Source organism: Bicyclus anynana, chromosome 5, assembly GCF_947172395.1.
Source record: "Bicyclus anynana chromosome 5, ilBicAnyn1.1, whole genome shotgun sequence".
Lineage (NCBI taxonomy): Eukaryota > Metazoa > Arthropoda > Insecta > Lepidoptera > Nymphalidae > Bicyclus > Bicyclus anynana.
In genome coordinates, this window is record NC_069087.1 from 6,247,422 (window position 1) to 6,266,752 (window position 19,331).

Here is a 19,331-nt window from a genome sequence, read left to right on the forward strand (position 1 = left end):
CCTCGATAAATGGGCTATCTAACACTGAAAGAATTTTTCAAATCAGACCAGTAGTTCCTGAGATTAGCGCGTTCAAACAAACAAACAAGCAAACAAACTCTTCAGCTTTATAATATTAGTATAGATAAATTATCGTGTTTTAGGTTGATCATAAGTCGCTACAATAAAAATCGTAGTGATTACATTCGATTTTAGTTTCTTTTTGTTAAGTTGGTTAGAAATATAAATAAACTTTCATATTTTATTATAAAAAGCTGTAAATAAGATACAAATTAGTTCTACATCCCGCATATTATAATTTCAGCAATGTAACCGGGTAAGTGCGACTACGTGTCTTACGCGTTCAAGTTTAGCGATACCCCGGGGAATGTTCACTTGTTAACTTGTTTCACAGCCATGAACATCACTTCACCTGGTTCTAACCCGCCTTAATAATACGTGTCGTTTTGTTTTAAACTACCACACCACGAATATGTTACTAAACGTTTCTACTTAAATGTGTAATATTGATATTTCATTTGAGACAAGCTTCGACCATTAATAACAGGACCTGCCTCGCTAACCGTTACCCCTCTGGCAAAGATCAAAAATCAATGATCTAACGCGTTTATAAAAACTTGCTATAGAATCGATGTTTCATTGTTGTAATCGTTTTCGTTATGTAAAGCTTCCTAAAAATGCCGGTTTGTGTAGTTGAATGGCATAAAAAACGGCCAAAAACTTGTAGATTACTAAAAGATACCTAAATTTTATCAAATTTGTGATATGTGTGTATGAAAAGCAATTTCTAAAAAAAATCGATTCTATTGACGGGAAAGCAAAAAATCGATCAAGTAATCGAATATTCTGTGTATATTCTGTGGATACTCTAAGCGATGTGTTTTTTAGTCTGTGTAAAAATTACGCGTGTGTGTATTGCGACCAAATTTTTAAACTTATAGTAGTGTAATGTATGGACACAGAATATATTTAATGGTGTTAAATATTTTCGATGTGTGAGTTTACCTCGTCCCCCTCAAAAAACGACAGACTTTTTAATTGATGAATTTGCGTGCAAAACAGTTCCATAGTATAAATAGTCAAAGGAGACAAGTGATATTTAATTACTTAAAAAAATTTAATAAAAACATACAAACGACTACAACAACATAAAACGTAGCAACTAAACTAAAAAGCGAAAAATAACATCATATTAAGTTCTACCTGTTGATCATTTTAAATCCGGTACTAAACCGGAGATCATCCATCCATCATCAGATCGACTCCAGACCTTTATAATGGTTAATGGAAAAATATAAAACGCTATAGTTGTCCTTACGATTCTTGAAAGTTCTCCTCGATTTCTTCAGGATCCCATTATCAGATCCTGACATGATGACAATGGGACCATTTCAGGAGTATACCCTTTCAAACCTCCTCGGTTTTTGAAGTCGGTTAAAAATGCACATAACTGAAAAGTTGGAGGTACATGCCCCAGACGAGATCGAACCTACGCCCTCCAAATCGAAGGCAGAGATCATATTCAATGGTCTATCACGTCTCTTATCTATATTTTTCAAGGAAAGACATCGTGAGGAAACCTGCATACCTACCTGGGAATTTTCTTAATTCTCTAGATGTTTGAAGTCTGCCAATCCGCATTGGGCCAGCGTAGTAGACTAAGGCCTAAACCCTCTCATTTTGATAGGAGACTCGTGCTCAACAGTGAGCCAAATATAAGTTGTTAATGTTGATATAAAACTTAAAAAAGGCTTTTTTGTACTTGGTTATATAAGTTAATTTTGAAGTGTACTCTGACAGTAATAAAGATCACGAGATCAAGAGATATCACGTAAGTAGTAATATTTTTAAAGAGGTTTTGAAACACTTTCCCATTTTTTTATATGTCTGATATAATTTATGAAGTTAGTTTTTGTTGCCCTAAACGTATCAACCAATATTACGGGCTCATACTTGATGGAGGTACTCAACAACTTGCAAGGTATTGTCCCTTACGTTCATTACCGCGCTCGAGTAACTCCAAAAGTCCCCTTCTTCAGCTCACCTACTACAGAAGCTGTAAATTTCCTGCTGAAAGTGAGATGTTAAAAAAAAACAATGAACTGAAAATTGTTCACATAAGTACGACTTCATTCAATACATACTTTTATTACAATTGGTCACGAAATAATGTTTAGCTGCGTATTGTTAGAGTACAAAGCAACAGATTCGTTTGAAGGCGAGTTAAATTGTGAAAAGCGTCCCTTAGGTGTAAATAGAGTCACGTAGTGTATAAGCTCCTTCTATATTAGAGATGGTGACTTTCACTGGGCGACGTGGACGGTGTACGCCGACATATCCATTGGGTCAACTTATTGCAACTTCTATAGATATAGTCTGAGAACCGTATTAGAAACGACCTTCACCCATCTGTCTAATGGATGAAAGTGTTTTATATCAAAGGAGATGTTCCATTTCAAGTCCACTCTTGTACCTCGTATCATTAAAATTTTAAAAATATAAGGATTTTATTAAAATTTATTAAATTGAATAAATCTAGCTAAATAAAAAGAAATTAATAAAATAAAAACAAATTTTTTTCAGTTATATCAAGATGGCGCCCTTAAAGCAACAATGACATGACAATTGACAGCAAACGTCAAATCGATTACTGCATTGAAAACGTCATCTATCCGCCGTTATTACCCATATTAGTGCATTTCTTGGGAGATAATGAATATTAGTTCGAAAGAATTAAAGTAAATTCGTAGATTTGTATTATCAAAAATAGTTAAAAAAAATACCTTGTTTTATTTCCGCTAGGGTTCAATGACTGATCCTGGGCTCTATACAATTTTGGAGCATCTCCTTTAGTAGGTACGTTAAAAATATATTCATCATCATCATCATCATCATCATCATCATCATCATCATTAACAGATGGACGTGTACTATTGGACATAGGCCTCTTACATGGATTTCCAAACAAAACGGTCTCGAGCCGCGAGCATCCACTCAACCAACACTGCCCTTTTTGGTGCGAGGTCGCCATTCCAGCACCTTGGGACCCCAAAGTCCATCGGCTCTTCGAACTATGTGGCCTGCCCATTGCGTCTTCAGCTTCGCGACTCGCTGAGCTATATCAGTGCCTTTAGTTCTTCTACGGATCTCCTCATTTCTGATTCGATCGCGCAGAGAAACCTTAAGCATAGCTCGCTCCATCGCCCGCTGAGTGACTTTGAGCCTTTTTATGAGTTTGCGAGTAGATTGTTTAAAACACTCGTGACCAAATTATCATTAATGATAGTTAATAATGGTTAATAATAGTTTGGCCAGGAAATTTTTACGCGAACTACTCTCAATATATTTTTTCATCCTTAAACAGACGGGTAAAGCTCGTTACTAATACGGATCTTCTACTAATAAGATGATGTTTTACATCTTTTAATTTGAATTACATTTTGCTAAATCACAGATTGATTATTGTCTGATTTTAGCTTTAACTATACTTTTGACTAGCGGAGCCCTATGACTTCGTTCTCGTGAAATTCAATTTTTCGCATTAATCCTACAAAATCCACGGATTTGTTTCGAAATAAAAAGTCTATATGTTGCCTTAATGACTTCCTGCATCTTAGAGTAAAAGTCCCATTTAAATCGGTTCAGCTGTTCCAAATTTTGCCCGGGCAAACAGACAGACAGACGAAGATTTAAAAAAAACCTTGATTATGTTTTAGTATCGTGTAAAAAAATCTATAAGTTACTTAACTTGAGAAAACATCGACATCATCATATCAACCGATGGACGTCCACTGCAGGACATAGGCCTTTTGTAGGGACTTCCAAACATTCCTGAGATTACAAACAAACTTTTCAGCTTTATAATATTAGTATAGATTACCTGATGCCCACTGACGTTTTATTTATATTGCTAAAACCCTCAGAGATTAAATTTTAGAAAATCATTTCTTGATAGATGCCTACGTCATAACAACTATCTGCGTGCCTAATTTCAGCGAAATTCGTTCAGCAGTCTGATTGAAAACCTTTGACGTATGTAAGTTGACTTATCATTCGAAAATGTGATTCTATGTAACAAATGTCATCCGGTGCCTTCTGACAGCCCTTCGTGGATATCATACAGTAAGTAGTAGCTTTGATGTTTATTTTTTATATGTTGTTAACATAGACCAAATTAGTGAATAGACTAGCAGGACTTTGAGCTGTGTGCTAAGATATCTGTCAATAGTTTGCATTATACATGCAGATTTATTATATTTTATACCTTTGTACTAATGAGTACTCATGTATTTATATAGTACTTGTAACTGCTATATATACCTATTATTGTTCCGTGATTTCATTATCTTGTTGCTTACCTTTAAGAATAAAATGTAACCCATACTTATCCTATTTCAGGAGTTCTGCTACGATCCGCTGCGGTCTGCTACGATCTGCTACGTCCTGCTACGATTTGCTACGATATCTTGATGTACTAGATTTCTTCACAAATGATTGCAACGGTAAGGTTTTATTGTGGTGGGTAGGAGATGACGTGGTGTATGATATATGATCTTCAGCCATGATGATCGGGTTAACTGGAGAATGCAGGCGCCTGAATAGTCCACTATGCTCATCAAAGAACTCTTTGATGCTGTCGGTAATGTTATGGTTTTCTTGTGCTTGATTCTTAGTAAAATTTAAGGTATTTTTCTTTTTAAATCAGCGTATTACTAGTCTAGCGTTAGTTAGGCACTTACCAACTTACGTCAACACATAACACCAAGCGATTTTGCCTTCCGTCAGAGGTAAATTTGTACCTCTTCTAAGTATGCCTGTGGCGTGCACTTCATAGATGAAAACATGCACTGCCTACTCTAGAGTTGAGGACTTATTACGACATTATGTATTGGTGAAAGAATTTTCCATATTGTTCAATTTGTATATAAATGTAATGCATACCCTAGATAAAAACCTTGTGCACGCCACTGATGCACGCTAGACTGCACATTTATCATCTACCGATTTTGCTTACACATTTGATTCGGAAGACTATCCAATGTCATTCTAAATTCAGTATAGCCAATTCCAATGATAGAAGATTAGTTGCATTCTACGGCTCAAGTTAATGGTAAAGAAATATTAATATTTTCTATCATTCGGATAGTACTGAAAAGAGACCGCATTGCAAAGGATTTAGCAGTATGCCATCTTAAAAGGATGTTAAAAATTGCATTATTTATGTACATTTTTAAGGTAAAGGATGGGGGTTGCATATTAAATGAAACAACTGGTTATTGTTTGAACAATGTCCATATTATATTTATTACCACATACACACGGCACGATGTGAACCTTGTCTTAAATCATTGTATTATAATAGGTATATGTACATTGCACAATGTGTATACATACATCGCCATACACGCGCGCCCCAAGAGGCTGTATGATTATATATCTCATAGTATTATGTACGTTATAGTAATGTAATATTCCAATAAGTTAAAGTGCACTGGTGCACGAAATCGGGGCGGCGGGCATACACACCGCTTTTTACAAAATGTTTGATATTATCATTATTTTAATAAAGAGATGCCGTAAAAACTAATTTATTCATCAATACGATTTATATCCATATTGTATACAGATTCATGTAACATATTATACACGAAGAAATGACGAAAATAATGCTCCGACACCGCGACGAGCGTCGCGGCTCGTTCGCCTATCGTTATCTCCTTTCTCTAATATTTTAAATGTACATGACACCAAATTCGAACGTATATAAATCCAAATTTACTTTATTAATGTAAAATCTTAGGTAATTGATTTTTATTGCTATAGAAAATCAGTCAGCACGCGAAGCACGTAATCGAGAAGTAACCGCGAGAACGAAACCAAGCGGGCGGCGTTGCGCGGGGCGGGAGGGGTGCCGGGAGCGAGAGTGGCTTGCGAGCGCCGACGAGCCGCGCGCCGCTCGCGAGTGGCTTGTGAGCGTCGACGAGCCGCGCGCCGCTCGCGAGTGGCTTGCGAGCGTCGACGAGCCGCGCGCCGCTCGCGAGTGGCTTGCGAGCGTCGACGAGCCGCGCGCCGCTCGCGAGTGGCTTGCGAGCTTCGACGAGCCGCGCGCCGCTCGCGAGTGGTTTGCGAGCGTCGACGAGCCGCGCGCCGCTCGCGAGCAAGCGCGCGCAGCGGCGGCTCCGCTCAGCCCGCCTCTGATTCTCAAGCGCTATTCTCACAGACACGCTCAGATGCTGCTTGATGCAACCGATCGGATGAGTCGGTTCGTGTGGAGCCAATGCGCGTCCGGTCCTACGCGAATAACTATACCTTTGGTCCTTGAAACATTAAGTTGGCCAATGCCGAGTATGCAAAGCTACTGATCTAAGGCCGCCTCGGCGACTCTACGAACTTTACCAGTCTGTCACTTTATTAGATTAAAATTAATTATTATCTTTATTAACGATATAAAGTACATAGTGTAAAATAATGTAGAATGTTATTATACAAAATATAATAAATTATTTTTTTTTATTAATTTTTACTTAGATGGATATTATACGATAAGTCGCAGTGTTGATCACATAACGAATTTTTAAAATAAATTTGAGATCTCGCTTATTAATATTATTACGTAGTCTTTATTTGATATAGAAAACATCTCTAAAATGGCGACTGAAATTAAATAACTAACGTGAAACGAACAAGCGAGAATGTAACGGCGTCGATGGCGGCTGCGACAACTCTAGACTAAAATGCGTCCTAAGCTACGGCCGGTCAGAGGCAAGATTATGCCTCTTTCTCAAAGCCACAGTTTCCTTTACGAAATGACCGATTGGACTGTCCTACGCATTCGAGTGATCAATCCCAAAATACTAACTACAAAATGGCCGTACGATTTCAATCTAAAGGTAGCCATTCCTATGAAAATATCGTTGTACAAGTTAGTTTAGCGCACACCGAGCCGCGGCTACGTACACGCGGGCCATACCCAGCTACCGAACAAATCTAACTATTCATTTTGAATGATTGAATCTACGTAACAACTCCAATTTTTCGCTAATATTGTATTCAAAAATTTACGTCTTATTCAATATATATTGCTTGGCAATACGTTACTTTAATTAAATAGTATAAAAAAGAGCTACTTAAAATCATTTAGAATGATAATAATAATAATGCACATAAAAAAATATAAAAATTCATACAATATAAAGAATGACCCGCGTGTGGAAGCCCTAAAGGGACTAACGAAACAAGCTCACAAACTGTATCAACAAACCATAACAACAACAATGAAACTAATATCTCTGTAAAGCTAATCCTGATTGTAGCTCGAATGAGTCTAATAATATCGATCAGATGGTATCGACTAATACGTTTTTACACATGCGGCTAACTATTTATATACAATAGTAATTGTCATTGGGTCGTCTCGGTGCAGTCGCGGCGAACCGATGGCTTCTCACGAACGAGCGAAACGAACGTCTCTCACTATATTATGTATCTTTTGTACTCGAACTCGCACGGGGATAAGCGGCCGTGTACGCTTTTCCTACATTAAAAAGGTCGGTAAGAAAATATAATTATAGTGAGGATGTAAGAGTGAATGAGACGGCCGACGGCGGCTCGGTGCGCGCGCGCCGCCCCGCCGTCGGCCTGGGCCTAACAATTATAACATTTCATCGTAATAATTAAATATTCTAAGAAAAATGTCTTAAATACCTATAACACCGTAAATATAAAACAAATAATTACGTTAATTTGTTAGGTATGATATCGATTTTCCGACCGTCTTATAATAGACTCACACCTTCGATTTATTATCAATTTCCTAGCTAACGTTTAACAACATAATAGCGGTCGCGTCTCCTGCGGGAAGTCGCGCGCGCGGGGCGAGCGCGGCTCGTGAGGGTTCTCACGTAGCGAACGATGTTTGGGCATGAACGAACAAAAAACGCGAAGCGAGCGCGCCACCCGGTGACGGGCACGCTCCTTTTAACACTCCATTATTCAATTAACTACATACTCATAAGTAATAAATTACCTTTAAAAAGAATATTGATTTATTTCGTATCATTTTCAATATTTTTGTAACAGGAAACATTTATATTTATAACGTATTTATATAATAATAGCATTTAAAAGATTGTTCATTATTATTACCTAAAATTTAATACCTAGATTTATAATATTAATGTTTAATTGATGTTGGTAATGAGTAATAATAGTAAATAACGAATGATTGCAACCGAGTGCACGTGTGTGTAGCGAGCGAGAGACGCAAGCGCCGCTCAGACATCGACCGCCCGGAGGCCCGAGCCGAGCCGCGCCGAGCAGCGCTCGGCTAGCTGCGCTTGCGTGCCTTACTCCTGACTGCTGCAAACTAGACAAAGTGGTCAAAAGTTTTCCAGTACCTAACGAATATGATTAATGAATTGACTTTTATTTTACTCTATTACCTCGAACCTGCGCACTTGATTTTGATTTTTTATATCCCTGTCTTTGGTTTATTGAAAAGTTAGAATTGTCTTTATCGCCTTTTCTGTATGAAAATTTTTATTGTGTATATTATTATTTTGATTAAAACTTTAAATACGACTAAGTACTGTGTGACTCCGCGTTTCTGGTGGAGCCGCAAATATTTTCAACAGTGGTCTTATATTAAGGTAAATACAATCGTAAGAAACAATGAAATATTAATTACGTAATGCACAAAATTGTTATTTATTATAATTACAATACCTACTTTCAAAGGTACAAGATAGAAATGAATTATTATCTTAATGTGATGAGAGATATTCTGAAATGTACCGACTTAGCTTTCCAAAATGTCCTTATGAAAATCGTAAATATGATCATGTTATCCTTAGGATAAAATTTTATATCATAATACATATTATTAATATTAAGAAAGTATGTATACGCGTAACTAACATAGTCTTATAGGGAAGTAATCCAGAATTTTTCTACAGAAACAGAATAGCCGCTCATAGATGTGATTTTATACAATTCGAATTAGGCGAAAATAATTACATTCATAGGTAAAATATGCGAAATATGTATTAGTATAGTAATTATGTTAATATTTGACATTAATATTAAAAATAGATAGAATAAAATATGTGTTGGTGGACGAGCGAGATAGCGCGCGGCGATCGCGCGGTCGCGAACCGCGTTATTGTCTCCGAAGTGTTCGCCGGCGCCGGTCAGCCGACCAACCTACCGCTACCGACCGAATGCATGCGCGAGCCCGGGCGAGCGGACGCGCTCGGCCGGGGCCCGCAATCGGCTCCTAATGACGCTCGAAACTCTTATATATAAAAGCTCACTACCGAAAATTTTAGTACGCGAAACACTTGAACGCCGGATGCGATTCTTAAATGCCACGGAACCGATCCTCTATTAACAACTCAAACGACTCGCAAAATGGAAATGTCGACATGCAAGTTACACCTTAAACTGTAATTTAACTATGAATAATAAAATATTTTAAGATATACCTCCCTGCGATCGAATCGTCTAGATGCTCTTTATGTATTACGAAATGTATTTTTTTTTATTTTGTAGTTTAATCGTTTATATTGACAACACATCTACGGTACAGTCGAAGCGAGAATAATTTGAAAAAATACCTGTTTAATCAATAGACTATCTCTCGTTCACACGACAAAAAGTAGATTATCAATATTTACAATAGACAAGGTGTCGAAGTTTAAGGGGTGGGGATCGAGGTCGGGTCGTGGGGTCGGGAGAGTTGGGAACGTGGTGGTGGGTACGGTGAGGTTGAGATGCCGCGGTCGACGGATCGGTCCGCGCGGTGGCCGGACGGATTACACGACCGTCGCCGATGCGGCGCGTGGCGCGGCTCGCAGGTGTTCGCGGCCGCGGCGTGCGCGCGCTCGCCGGCAGCTGGCGCGAACGCTCGGCTCGGGGAAAGGCGTCGGGGTGATTCGCGCCGCCACGCCGCTCGCCACCTGCACGATACAAACTGCCTGTTACAATCCGCGCGCAATGAGATTGGGATAGAACCTTGCAAAAGTAAACTACGGTTACTTGGTAGTTTACTATGAAAAGGTTCCAAGCTGTAACTGCTGCACTAAAACTAAAATACCAAGAATAAATAAATTATCGAAAAGTACAAAAACCAACATTAAGTTTTACTATATATTTGATGTCAAGTATTTTTTTTTATTTTACAAAATGAAAACCGCTCAAAGAAAAAATCGATGTTCGTACAATTAAAAAGTACTGAGAAAGCTTTAAGTTTCTAAGTATTAATTTATCAAAACCTTTGTTAAGCTTGTTCATAAAAACCGCTATGTAGATTAGTCGTTGAGATTTTCGCAACGGCACAAGAATTTTATAAAGCTTAGCTGTTGTGAAGAGTATTGTTCGAGTTAATTAAATAAAAGCACGACGTAATAGTCCTGCTTATAGCGGCATTGTTAATCTTAAAGCACTATGTAAACGTTTATTACGAACCACTTGAACGTTCATATTTGTGACGGCAACAATTACACACGCCGCGTTTTAAAGCACCATTACACGTAACGACATTTTAATTATGTACGCCGAGACCGCACTATAAAAAATAATACTCACGTTAAATATTGTGCTATAACACTTTCAATGATAACCGTTGGTGAAAGCCGCAGGAATCAAGGGTCCCTGTAACATTGAAAATTGACAAAATAAATCACACGAATGAATACTGCTCAAGCTGATTCTGTTTCGAGAATCGATACACTAATATGGTCGGCTAACGATTGGAAATGTTCGCACAATTCAATTCAAAGTTTACGGGTCATAATTGAATGGTTAAAGCGTTCGATTGAACATTAACTTCTTCCGGGGCAGATTTAAAGGTAGTAAGTTTGGAGTCTCGCAGTCGATAGAGCGGTAGCGAGCGGACAACAAAATAAAAACGGCGAGTGGATGAGTTAGAGCGGCGCGCGACCGCTCGGCAGCGGTAATTACACCGCTTGTTCTCCTTGATTTACGGTTATTGCCCGTAGGGGCATTCCCGTTACCTAATAAGACCGTTTTACACCCAGGAACCACATGAGCCGCTTGCCGGCTGAACGGTTCATTTTTTTCATTAACAAAGAATCCGTTCCACCCCGACGATCACAAATGATCGAGTTCATATCCCATTTGATATACGGATTGAGTAATGCGAGCGTCACCCGTAACTCACAAAAGAGTCCCGCGCGACCTTTCCAACGTAGCGAGTCTTAAAGAACTTCTGGAACACGAGTCAAGTTCGAGTGTATTTGCTTTTAGTATTTGAAATGGGGATGTCTTACTTTGTACAAAGGAAAACTAAAAGCTTTAAGAGCAGTTTGAAAAATGTCTCAGAGATACGACGTGAGGAGTTAAGATCTCGGCGGCGGCTGCGTCGGCGGGTGCCGACAAGCAATGAAGACTGATGGCGTGGCTGGGAAGCGGTTATGGAGCACGGTCGCAGTTTTAAAAAGCCATTACCCGCGGCAATGCACCGCGTAGATTGCCGCCGCCATCGACCGCCGTTCTCATATTTCGGAACACTTTATAATCGCATCTCCCACGCTTCACTTCCTCGCTAACTTATGGTGATTACGCCGTAAGAGCGACGGGAAGATCGGTTCGGTAATGAGATTGGACCGTCTCGCTAAAATTTTAGAGTGTCGTCTGCTAATTGCGCCTGTGGTGCCTGTCACGTGCGGCGTGACAGCGTTTAGCGCCGCTCGCCTAACAGCTCTGTCGGCGTACAATAAAGCGAGACTAACACTTTTAACGTTCTACCCGCACTTTAGCTACAAACCTTTGTTGGAACACAGAATATATTTTTAGCATAAACACTGTCTGTACGAAAGTTATTCTTTCAATTTATTGACAGTTTATAACTATCACTGATAACAAGGGACACGACAGTGCCCTCACCAAGTCGAGCAAATGGGCTCGACCGTAGCATACCTTTTTCGAAGTCATTTTTCAACCTAATGACTAAATCTAGAACTTAAATTTTTCAGTGATGAAGAGGATATTACATAACTAAATAGATTACCACATTATATTTGTATTAGGAATTACAACCAAATTGTAACTGACTATATAATAAACAACCATTTATTATTATAAGTGAAGATAGACACGGCAATCTAAATAATTACAACCGTCCAATTACCTGTGTAATTTTGTTTTTACACAAAAGTAAAAAAAATCCTGGAAATCTTGCATTAAACGAATTTAAGAGTCCTAAGAGTACAAATCAAGAGGTCGGAAGAAAAACAAAACAGAACAAACATTAATTTGAATTCCGTGACAGTTGAAACTTCTCGAACAGGGACAATTTTCTGAATTGCCTTCATTTGAGTCTTACTGAAATAGGCATTTTTGAGCATGACGTAACAAATGAAAAAAGTTACAATCGAAAGTTAATAAACTTTATACCATTTATCAAGAAATAAATTAAGTTTGAATTCTCTATCACGATCATACCTTTAATATTACAGATATCTTCCTATGTTTCTACTAAGATCAGCACTACAACTTGCAGTTATCATTATGCTAAGTTACCTGTATTTGTTTTGTAAGAATGTAAATTGTCAACTAATCTACTGAATATTCTTTTTCTTTCTCTATCTAATATTTTGTGACATATCACTGCCTAATATGTTTAAAATGAAAAAGGTCCATGAATAAATAATATTTGTTAACCATAGATTTTTGTAGTAAGCAAGAGTAGCGTAATAACTATAGAATAACTAATTATATAGGCGATTGTCATGCAACTTTTATATCAGTCGTGTTATCAGCTTATTCCGGCAAATAGAATAATAAAATAAAATAACTTACTGGGGTGTAATTGAGGGGTGCACGGCTGACAGCGATGGCGGGGAAACCGGAGGGCTGGGGGCTCGCTGCCTGTACGTAGCCGACGCTGTCCGCCGCCGAGCCGTACACGTCGAGCGCGGGGCCCGGCGAGCTAGCGGCCGGGAACCCCGCACGACCCCCGGCCGTGTGCGGCGAGGCCGGCGGCCCGAACCCAGCCGCGGCAGCCTGGTAGTTGTTCATCACTGTGGACCCCACAACACACTGGTCAATACACGTCACTAGGCCCCCCAAACAGATAAAACTGAAATTAGCACAATTCAGAGAAGTTCCTTGGCCGTTCATTAATGTGGACAAAAAAAACCACTGTATGTGAATATATCACTAGGCAAATTGTATCCCCAAGTAAATAGCTAATATATCCAAAATTCGCAACAAACTTGAGTAATGTTTTTCGGCCGTGGCTTGGGTTCATCACTTTTCGTTTTACATCACGACAATAGTCAGTTCGCATCAGCGGGCACCACCATATTATAACTCAAACTTGCGCGTTTTTGTGATTTATGTTGGGCATTGCCGCTTGGTTCCTTCCTTACTGTTGACATCAAAACACACTGGTGAATACGCATCGCCAGGCGTAATAAAATTGTGTCTAAATATTAAGCCAAACTAGCCCTTATTTTTAGTATTAACAGTACAGTAGAGTTATTACAGTTTAAAAAGTAGTTGCCACTAGAATACAGGCATACTCGTATTTCAAATTGCCTTCTTAGAGATGCAACTTTTCTTTAATACGAGTAATTATTATGATTTATCATCAGGTGAGTCACCTGCTTACATAAATAACTGTATAGTACTTTCAGGTGCATTTTTGTGATAAATAATATTTTTGTATTCAGTTGATACCACGTTGAACTCTGTTTGGAAGAGACATTAATTAATTAATTAATTTCTATGACTGATTTGACACAATTTAAGCTGAAATATAATACATTGAGTAATATTTAATTACGAGTATTAACAGCAGTTAAACCACCACTGGATGTAATGTATGTAAAAATGATTTGTCCCTGATTGATGGATGAGCTACATGATTGGACGGCATTTCAGTGAGGACGGTATGAGGAGTGTGATGGGGATGGCATGGCCTCACCTGAGAGCGCCTGCGCGAGCAGCGGTGTGTTGTTATTCGGTGTGAGTTGTCCGTTGGTCAGGTCCACTGCAAACATACACATGGTTCGCATTCGCTCCACGTACGCGAGTGACTCACACACTCGGTAATTATAGAACACACAGATCTATGACTGAACCATCGCATATCAAAACTGCCCGGAGTATTGTAGGAGTAAGTATGTATTCATCAAATTTATCAAGCGCGAGTAAAGTTGAAGCGCGTAAACGCATGCATAATTTAGCCATTGGAGACATACGCCTGACGAACGCACGGAAGACTCCCCGGGCTGAGATTATGTTGGAACAAAAAATATAACGTATGTCACGTGCATTCAAATGAAAAAGAGAGCTCGAAGTTTCGCGCGCATAAATCACAGAGGACGAAAAAAACTTTTACAAAATATCCAGTAAATTATCTGACGTGAGTTCTCGGTGGCACGCGGCGGTCTGCTTATTGAATAGGGAGTGGCATTAGCATACGGCGCACGTCCCGGCGGCGGCTCGACGCCGCTCGCTCGCGGACTAGCTTCGCGCCCCGCCTTACCCACCGCCCATACTATTTCGCGCAGAATTTTGCAAAGCTTTTAGTGTCTTCGAATTTTAAATTAGTCTGAATTGCTAGTAAATGTAAATGTTCGCAGGTAAATAGTCTGTGTACGCTGAAACGTTCCGCACGGATCGCTCTCGATAATATTTATGTACGTACAATTTTTCAATACGTATTTTAAGTGCAATCTGAATACCGATGCTCTTAGATAAGTAATCCTTAAAAGGGAACGGATTCCGTTTTCGCTCGCTCACAATATCACCATTAGTGCTTGGCTTGTACGACAAATTTTATTTTTGTTAGATGAGCGAGTTGTGATTTAGTGTGAAAAATGAAGGCCCGCGGCCGCACCAGGTGATTACCGGCCTGCGAGTGACTTTGCAAAAAAAAGTACAATATAAGTAATGGAGGATGAATGATAGATGGCGCGGGCGGCGCGCGCTCGCGGTTGCTCGCGTCCGTTCGCTCGCCGGCCCTCACTAAAATGCTGACACATTTTAATAACATTACGCTGCGATGTGAGAGGCTATTTATTTGAGGGTTGCCGAGTAATAAATAAGAATTTGAGTAGTAGCGCAGACACGTCTACTGATCGTTAACGTGTCGATAGCACGTAGCTCATTCTTTTCCCATTACGTCGACGGCACTTATATTTATTGTCTTTCGCAGAATGAAAATGAAAGACTACGGCGTAACATGTCATGATTTAGTGCACAGATCCATAACAGAGCGTGTAAGAGAGTAATCATGAACGGGTTTTCAAATCAAATCCCCAAACGTTTGATGCTCAATTATTGTTGTCGAAGTTCCCGGATCACAGGCAAGAAAGCAACAAACACGCCTAATTAAACTCGGGCTCAAGGCGTGTTTCTGACCTCAAATAATTTACAACTTAAACAGTTCTCTTTAGCAGTGAGTGTGAAGGAAGTTCGTGTATCTACACAGGTCATATCAGCTGTGGCGGACGTTAACTTTGTACTTTACATAGTAACACATGTTTTAGATGTAATTTGTGCGTAAGTTGTTAAGTTATTAATAGTTAGGCCTATGAGTGTAACAATTTGGTTCGTTAAATAAACATTAAATCTTTACTTCTATTGTAAAAGCGAAAGTAAATAATGTGGTTTAGGTTTTCGCTTAACCAGTTTCGTACACAGATTGGATCTTAGTGAAGAGTGCCTTTTGTCGTAAATATTATATTTGAAGCGAATGATACAGGTGAAAATTTGTATGTAAAATTTATTTTTGTTACTAAGGAATAATCATTTAACTAAACAAAAACGATGATATGAACTAGAAAGTTGTTTGTAATTTAAACATATTTTTGATTTTGATATCAAAAGAAGAATGACATTGTAGATGGATTTTAGCAACAGCTAGTTTAAAATAAAATAGGAAACAACATGAAATATACATACTTAGTTTATTGTTGATAAAGTACGCACCAAAAAGTATTGTAATAAAATAGTAGGAATACAAAATAATTTTACAAGTTAGCACCAGGCAATTTCCAATTTTATTGGCTTAGCTGCGAAGTCGTAGGGACTTTATAGAGGTAAGGTGATTCGCACCCCAAGTAAGCCTCTCACCTTACGGGAAGCACATATTCATCTATAAATTCAGAGGCCGTCTTGCGAGAGCTATTCGAACTTTCATAATTGCGAAGTTCGGGGAAAGTTAATAATTCTTCTTCAGAAGTGGGATGACGACCGTACAAAATATTCACAGAGCGTACTTAGCCTTAAGGCCCACTCTTGTAACCATGTCCCTACATGAAGATTTTTTTATTTGTAACAATGTTTGATAAAATTATAATTGAAAACGTATTTCTCTAAATTTTTTGTAGATATAAAAAAGTCATGAAAGACTTTTGAAAGTTGGTTAAGTTTTTGCAAAACTTTTAATGATATAAAAACATGAATAAGGATGTTTTATAGAACTGATGTGGCTAGAATCAATTGAATTTATTTGTAGACTTGGTGGTAGCATTTGGTGGAATATTCTAATTGGAAGAATAATTGCACTAATTTTTGTTTCAATTATAAGATCGTTTTAGCACAAATTTGGACAAATCCATAGATCTTTTTTAGAAGAACTTCAAGCATTTTATGTAAAATACCGTTCACAACTTTAACAATGAATATGATGATGGATGTTTTACAATACCTACATACAAGTGCATGCGATAATACCTACAAAAGATCTTATCAAAGTTTAGTAAGTACTTCTCAAAATTGAGTACTCATGCTTCACGAGCAAAAGATCCCCGTTCTTCATCTCCCACTCGGCGCGATTGAAATGTTTTATTTCAGCCTACATATGAGCCCCGCACACACACCGAAAACGTTTATTTAATAGCTGCCATCAATAACTTGCCACGAAGATTATACGTTTTTGCGGATTTCCGATGGTTTAGCCGGGACTTATCTCAATTGCAAATGAATGTGTACTCTATTCTGGCCGTTTCTCACGCGCCACCCCGCTCGAAATCAACAGCGAATCCTTTCTTTAAACCTAACACAAATATATTTTATCTCATCACCGTAAATTCTATAAAATAAGGAGGAACAAGTTTTATTCACTCCATACGTTTTATTCACCTTGGTTCAGTCATACATCGTTGGAACATGAAAAGCGATATAATATCAAAAAAAAGCTAAAATGAATCCAGAAATATAAAATCACACTTTTTAAAATAGAGAAAATTTTTCAAAAGTTGTCTACTGAATACTGAATATTATTATAAAACATCGTCTAACCATGTAGTCAAATTATAAAATACTTGCGGAGGAGACCGCTTACATCTACATTAAAAACTACAGCAAAAAGTTTTTGTACACTTTCTATTCTATGTCTGGAATCGGAAATATGACTACAGAGTCTATTGGCATTAAATTAGTTTATCAATATTTTATCTCCAGCCTAGAATACCGTCTGCCTAAGGCACAACTGTTTAAAATACATATAAAACTTCTATTCTATTTCTTAAAACTAAAGACAACATATACCACTATAAAAAGAGTTTGCACCACCATCACAATATTTTACCGACAAATTTCTACCGCTTCGATTGCTTACTTAACTACCCGCTAAATGGTTAAAATAAAGCAATTATTTATTTTCCGACTTTTAACAACTTCGAGCTTTCCTTTTCTTTTTTTCCTCGCTAATTTTAAGCTTCACTAATTTACAATAGGAAGGAATTCGCCCGCTATAAAATACTAACACTAGACTATACTGAAACTCCGCTATTGAAATCTCTTAAAACGCCAGATTGACTCTACAAATTCTGCTTACATAGGTTTAGGCTTCTGACCTTCTAATTCTTCCTCTATACTAGAATCTATGTTATAATAAGGTCTAAGCTTTGCTAATTTACGTATTGAGAACACTAACAATCTACCACACTGTTTATAAAAATTCTTCACAACAGAAATTCAGCTTACGTACAATTTCGCCTACACTATTCTATATCTTCAACGGAGATACTGGTCAAACTTTAGTTCAAATTTCAAAGATAAATGTTACTCGCCCTATTGCTGTTGCGGACGGCACTCCATTCACCATACTCCTGTTTCTCTTGTTATTTGTCAACACTATCGGTGTCATTCGACTTGACATAAGCATGTCACTATTGGATGTATCGTTTGACAAACAAATCTATTATCCTTCTCCCAAATATTCAAATATTTTGAATACTGCATCATGTATAATCTTTTTGCGAAAGACTTATATTTTTGAGTTTTATTTTCATACCAGTTTTAACTGAGATAATTAGTTTTTTATGAGAGAATCGATCTAATTCTCGAGATTTTCACACTATCCTTACTAGTCCTGGTCTTGTAGAGGTAGATATGTACAGAGGATAATAAATTTGCTGTCATTCCAAAGGTTTTATTATCAACCTTAGGTAGGTACTTAAATAGTCTAGAAGAAAGTGGAACGCTAATAGAATTGGCTCAATGTATTCCGGGTCAGCATTCCATCAATGAAATACTACAATAAAAAGGTACGGGCGATGGAGCTAGGCTAACGGATTACTTTAGGAGGTAATAACATCTATGACATTCCTGAAAAAAAACTAAAAATAACTCTGACCCATCCATACACAGCACTCTTAATCTATTGGCGATGCATTTTGCCAATACTATCTTAAACTAGGAATATCTAGAGTTCAAATGAATATCTAATAAGAATATAGAGAAAAGTGCGGAACGAAAACGCACATCGTTCCGACCTACGAAACAAGCACTAAGATTCAAAGTAACTAACACGGTTTACGGATAAATATCTTAAATTATAAATTAGTAACGGAGTTGGTACCGTTCACGACCCGTGGTCATTTGCCGCCTCATCTATTTATTTAAAAAGTTCTTTAATTTACATGGGGAAGTTGAATTAGAAGTGAGCGTATCCAAAGCGAGCGAGCGGCTTTGTTCGCCGAGAATAAATCTACATTCTGAAGCAAGTGAGTGCAGAGTTGCATCGAACTATGCAAAATAGTTGCGGATCTGGTCCGCGGGCTGCATTCTGAGGGCGAGCGTGTAGAATGCGAGGAATGCCGAAGATGTGGCGGCGAGACCGCGGTCGCACGTGCCGGCTCCAGCAGCTTACCGGCCGGCCGAGGGGGCGCGCGGCGCGGACACCACGCTGCGTGTGCCGCATTGGATGAGTCAGAAAACGAAAGCCAACGTTAAAATTCATTCAAACCGCGCAGGTATTAAACTCGGATCATAAGGAACAAGTAAACTTCACCGCACGCTAGCCGACTCCACGCTACATACTATTTCTTTTCAGTTTATTTCGGTCGCAATCG

At 38.4% G+C, this 19,331-nt stretch overlaps 1 protein-coding gene across 1 annotated transcript in view; it reads right to left on the reverse strand.

Annotated features, from left to right (window-relative positions):
• Positions 1–5,273: 5,273 nt before the first annotated feature.
• Positions 5,274–19,331, reverse strand: part of LOC112046921 (uncharacterized) — a gene marked incomplete in the record, with an annotated part of 744,411 nt that continues 730,353 nt past the window's right edge. The window contains 5 exon segments of the mRNA XM_052881817.1: positions 5,274–9,956; positions 10,585–10,650; positions 12,820–13,040; positions 13,949–14,014; positions 19,130–19,165. Of these exon segments, the coding sequence (XP_052737777.1) occupies positions 10,609–10,650; positions 12,820–13,040; positions 13,949–14,014; positions 19,130–19,165 (365 nt within the window).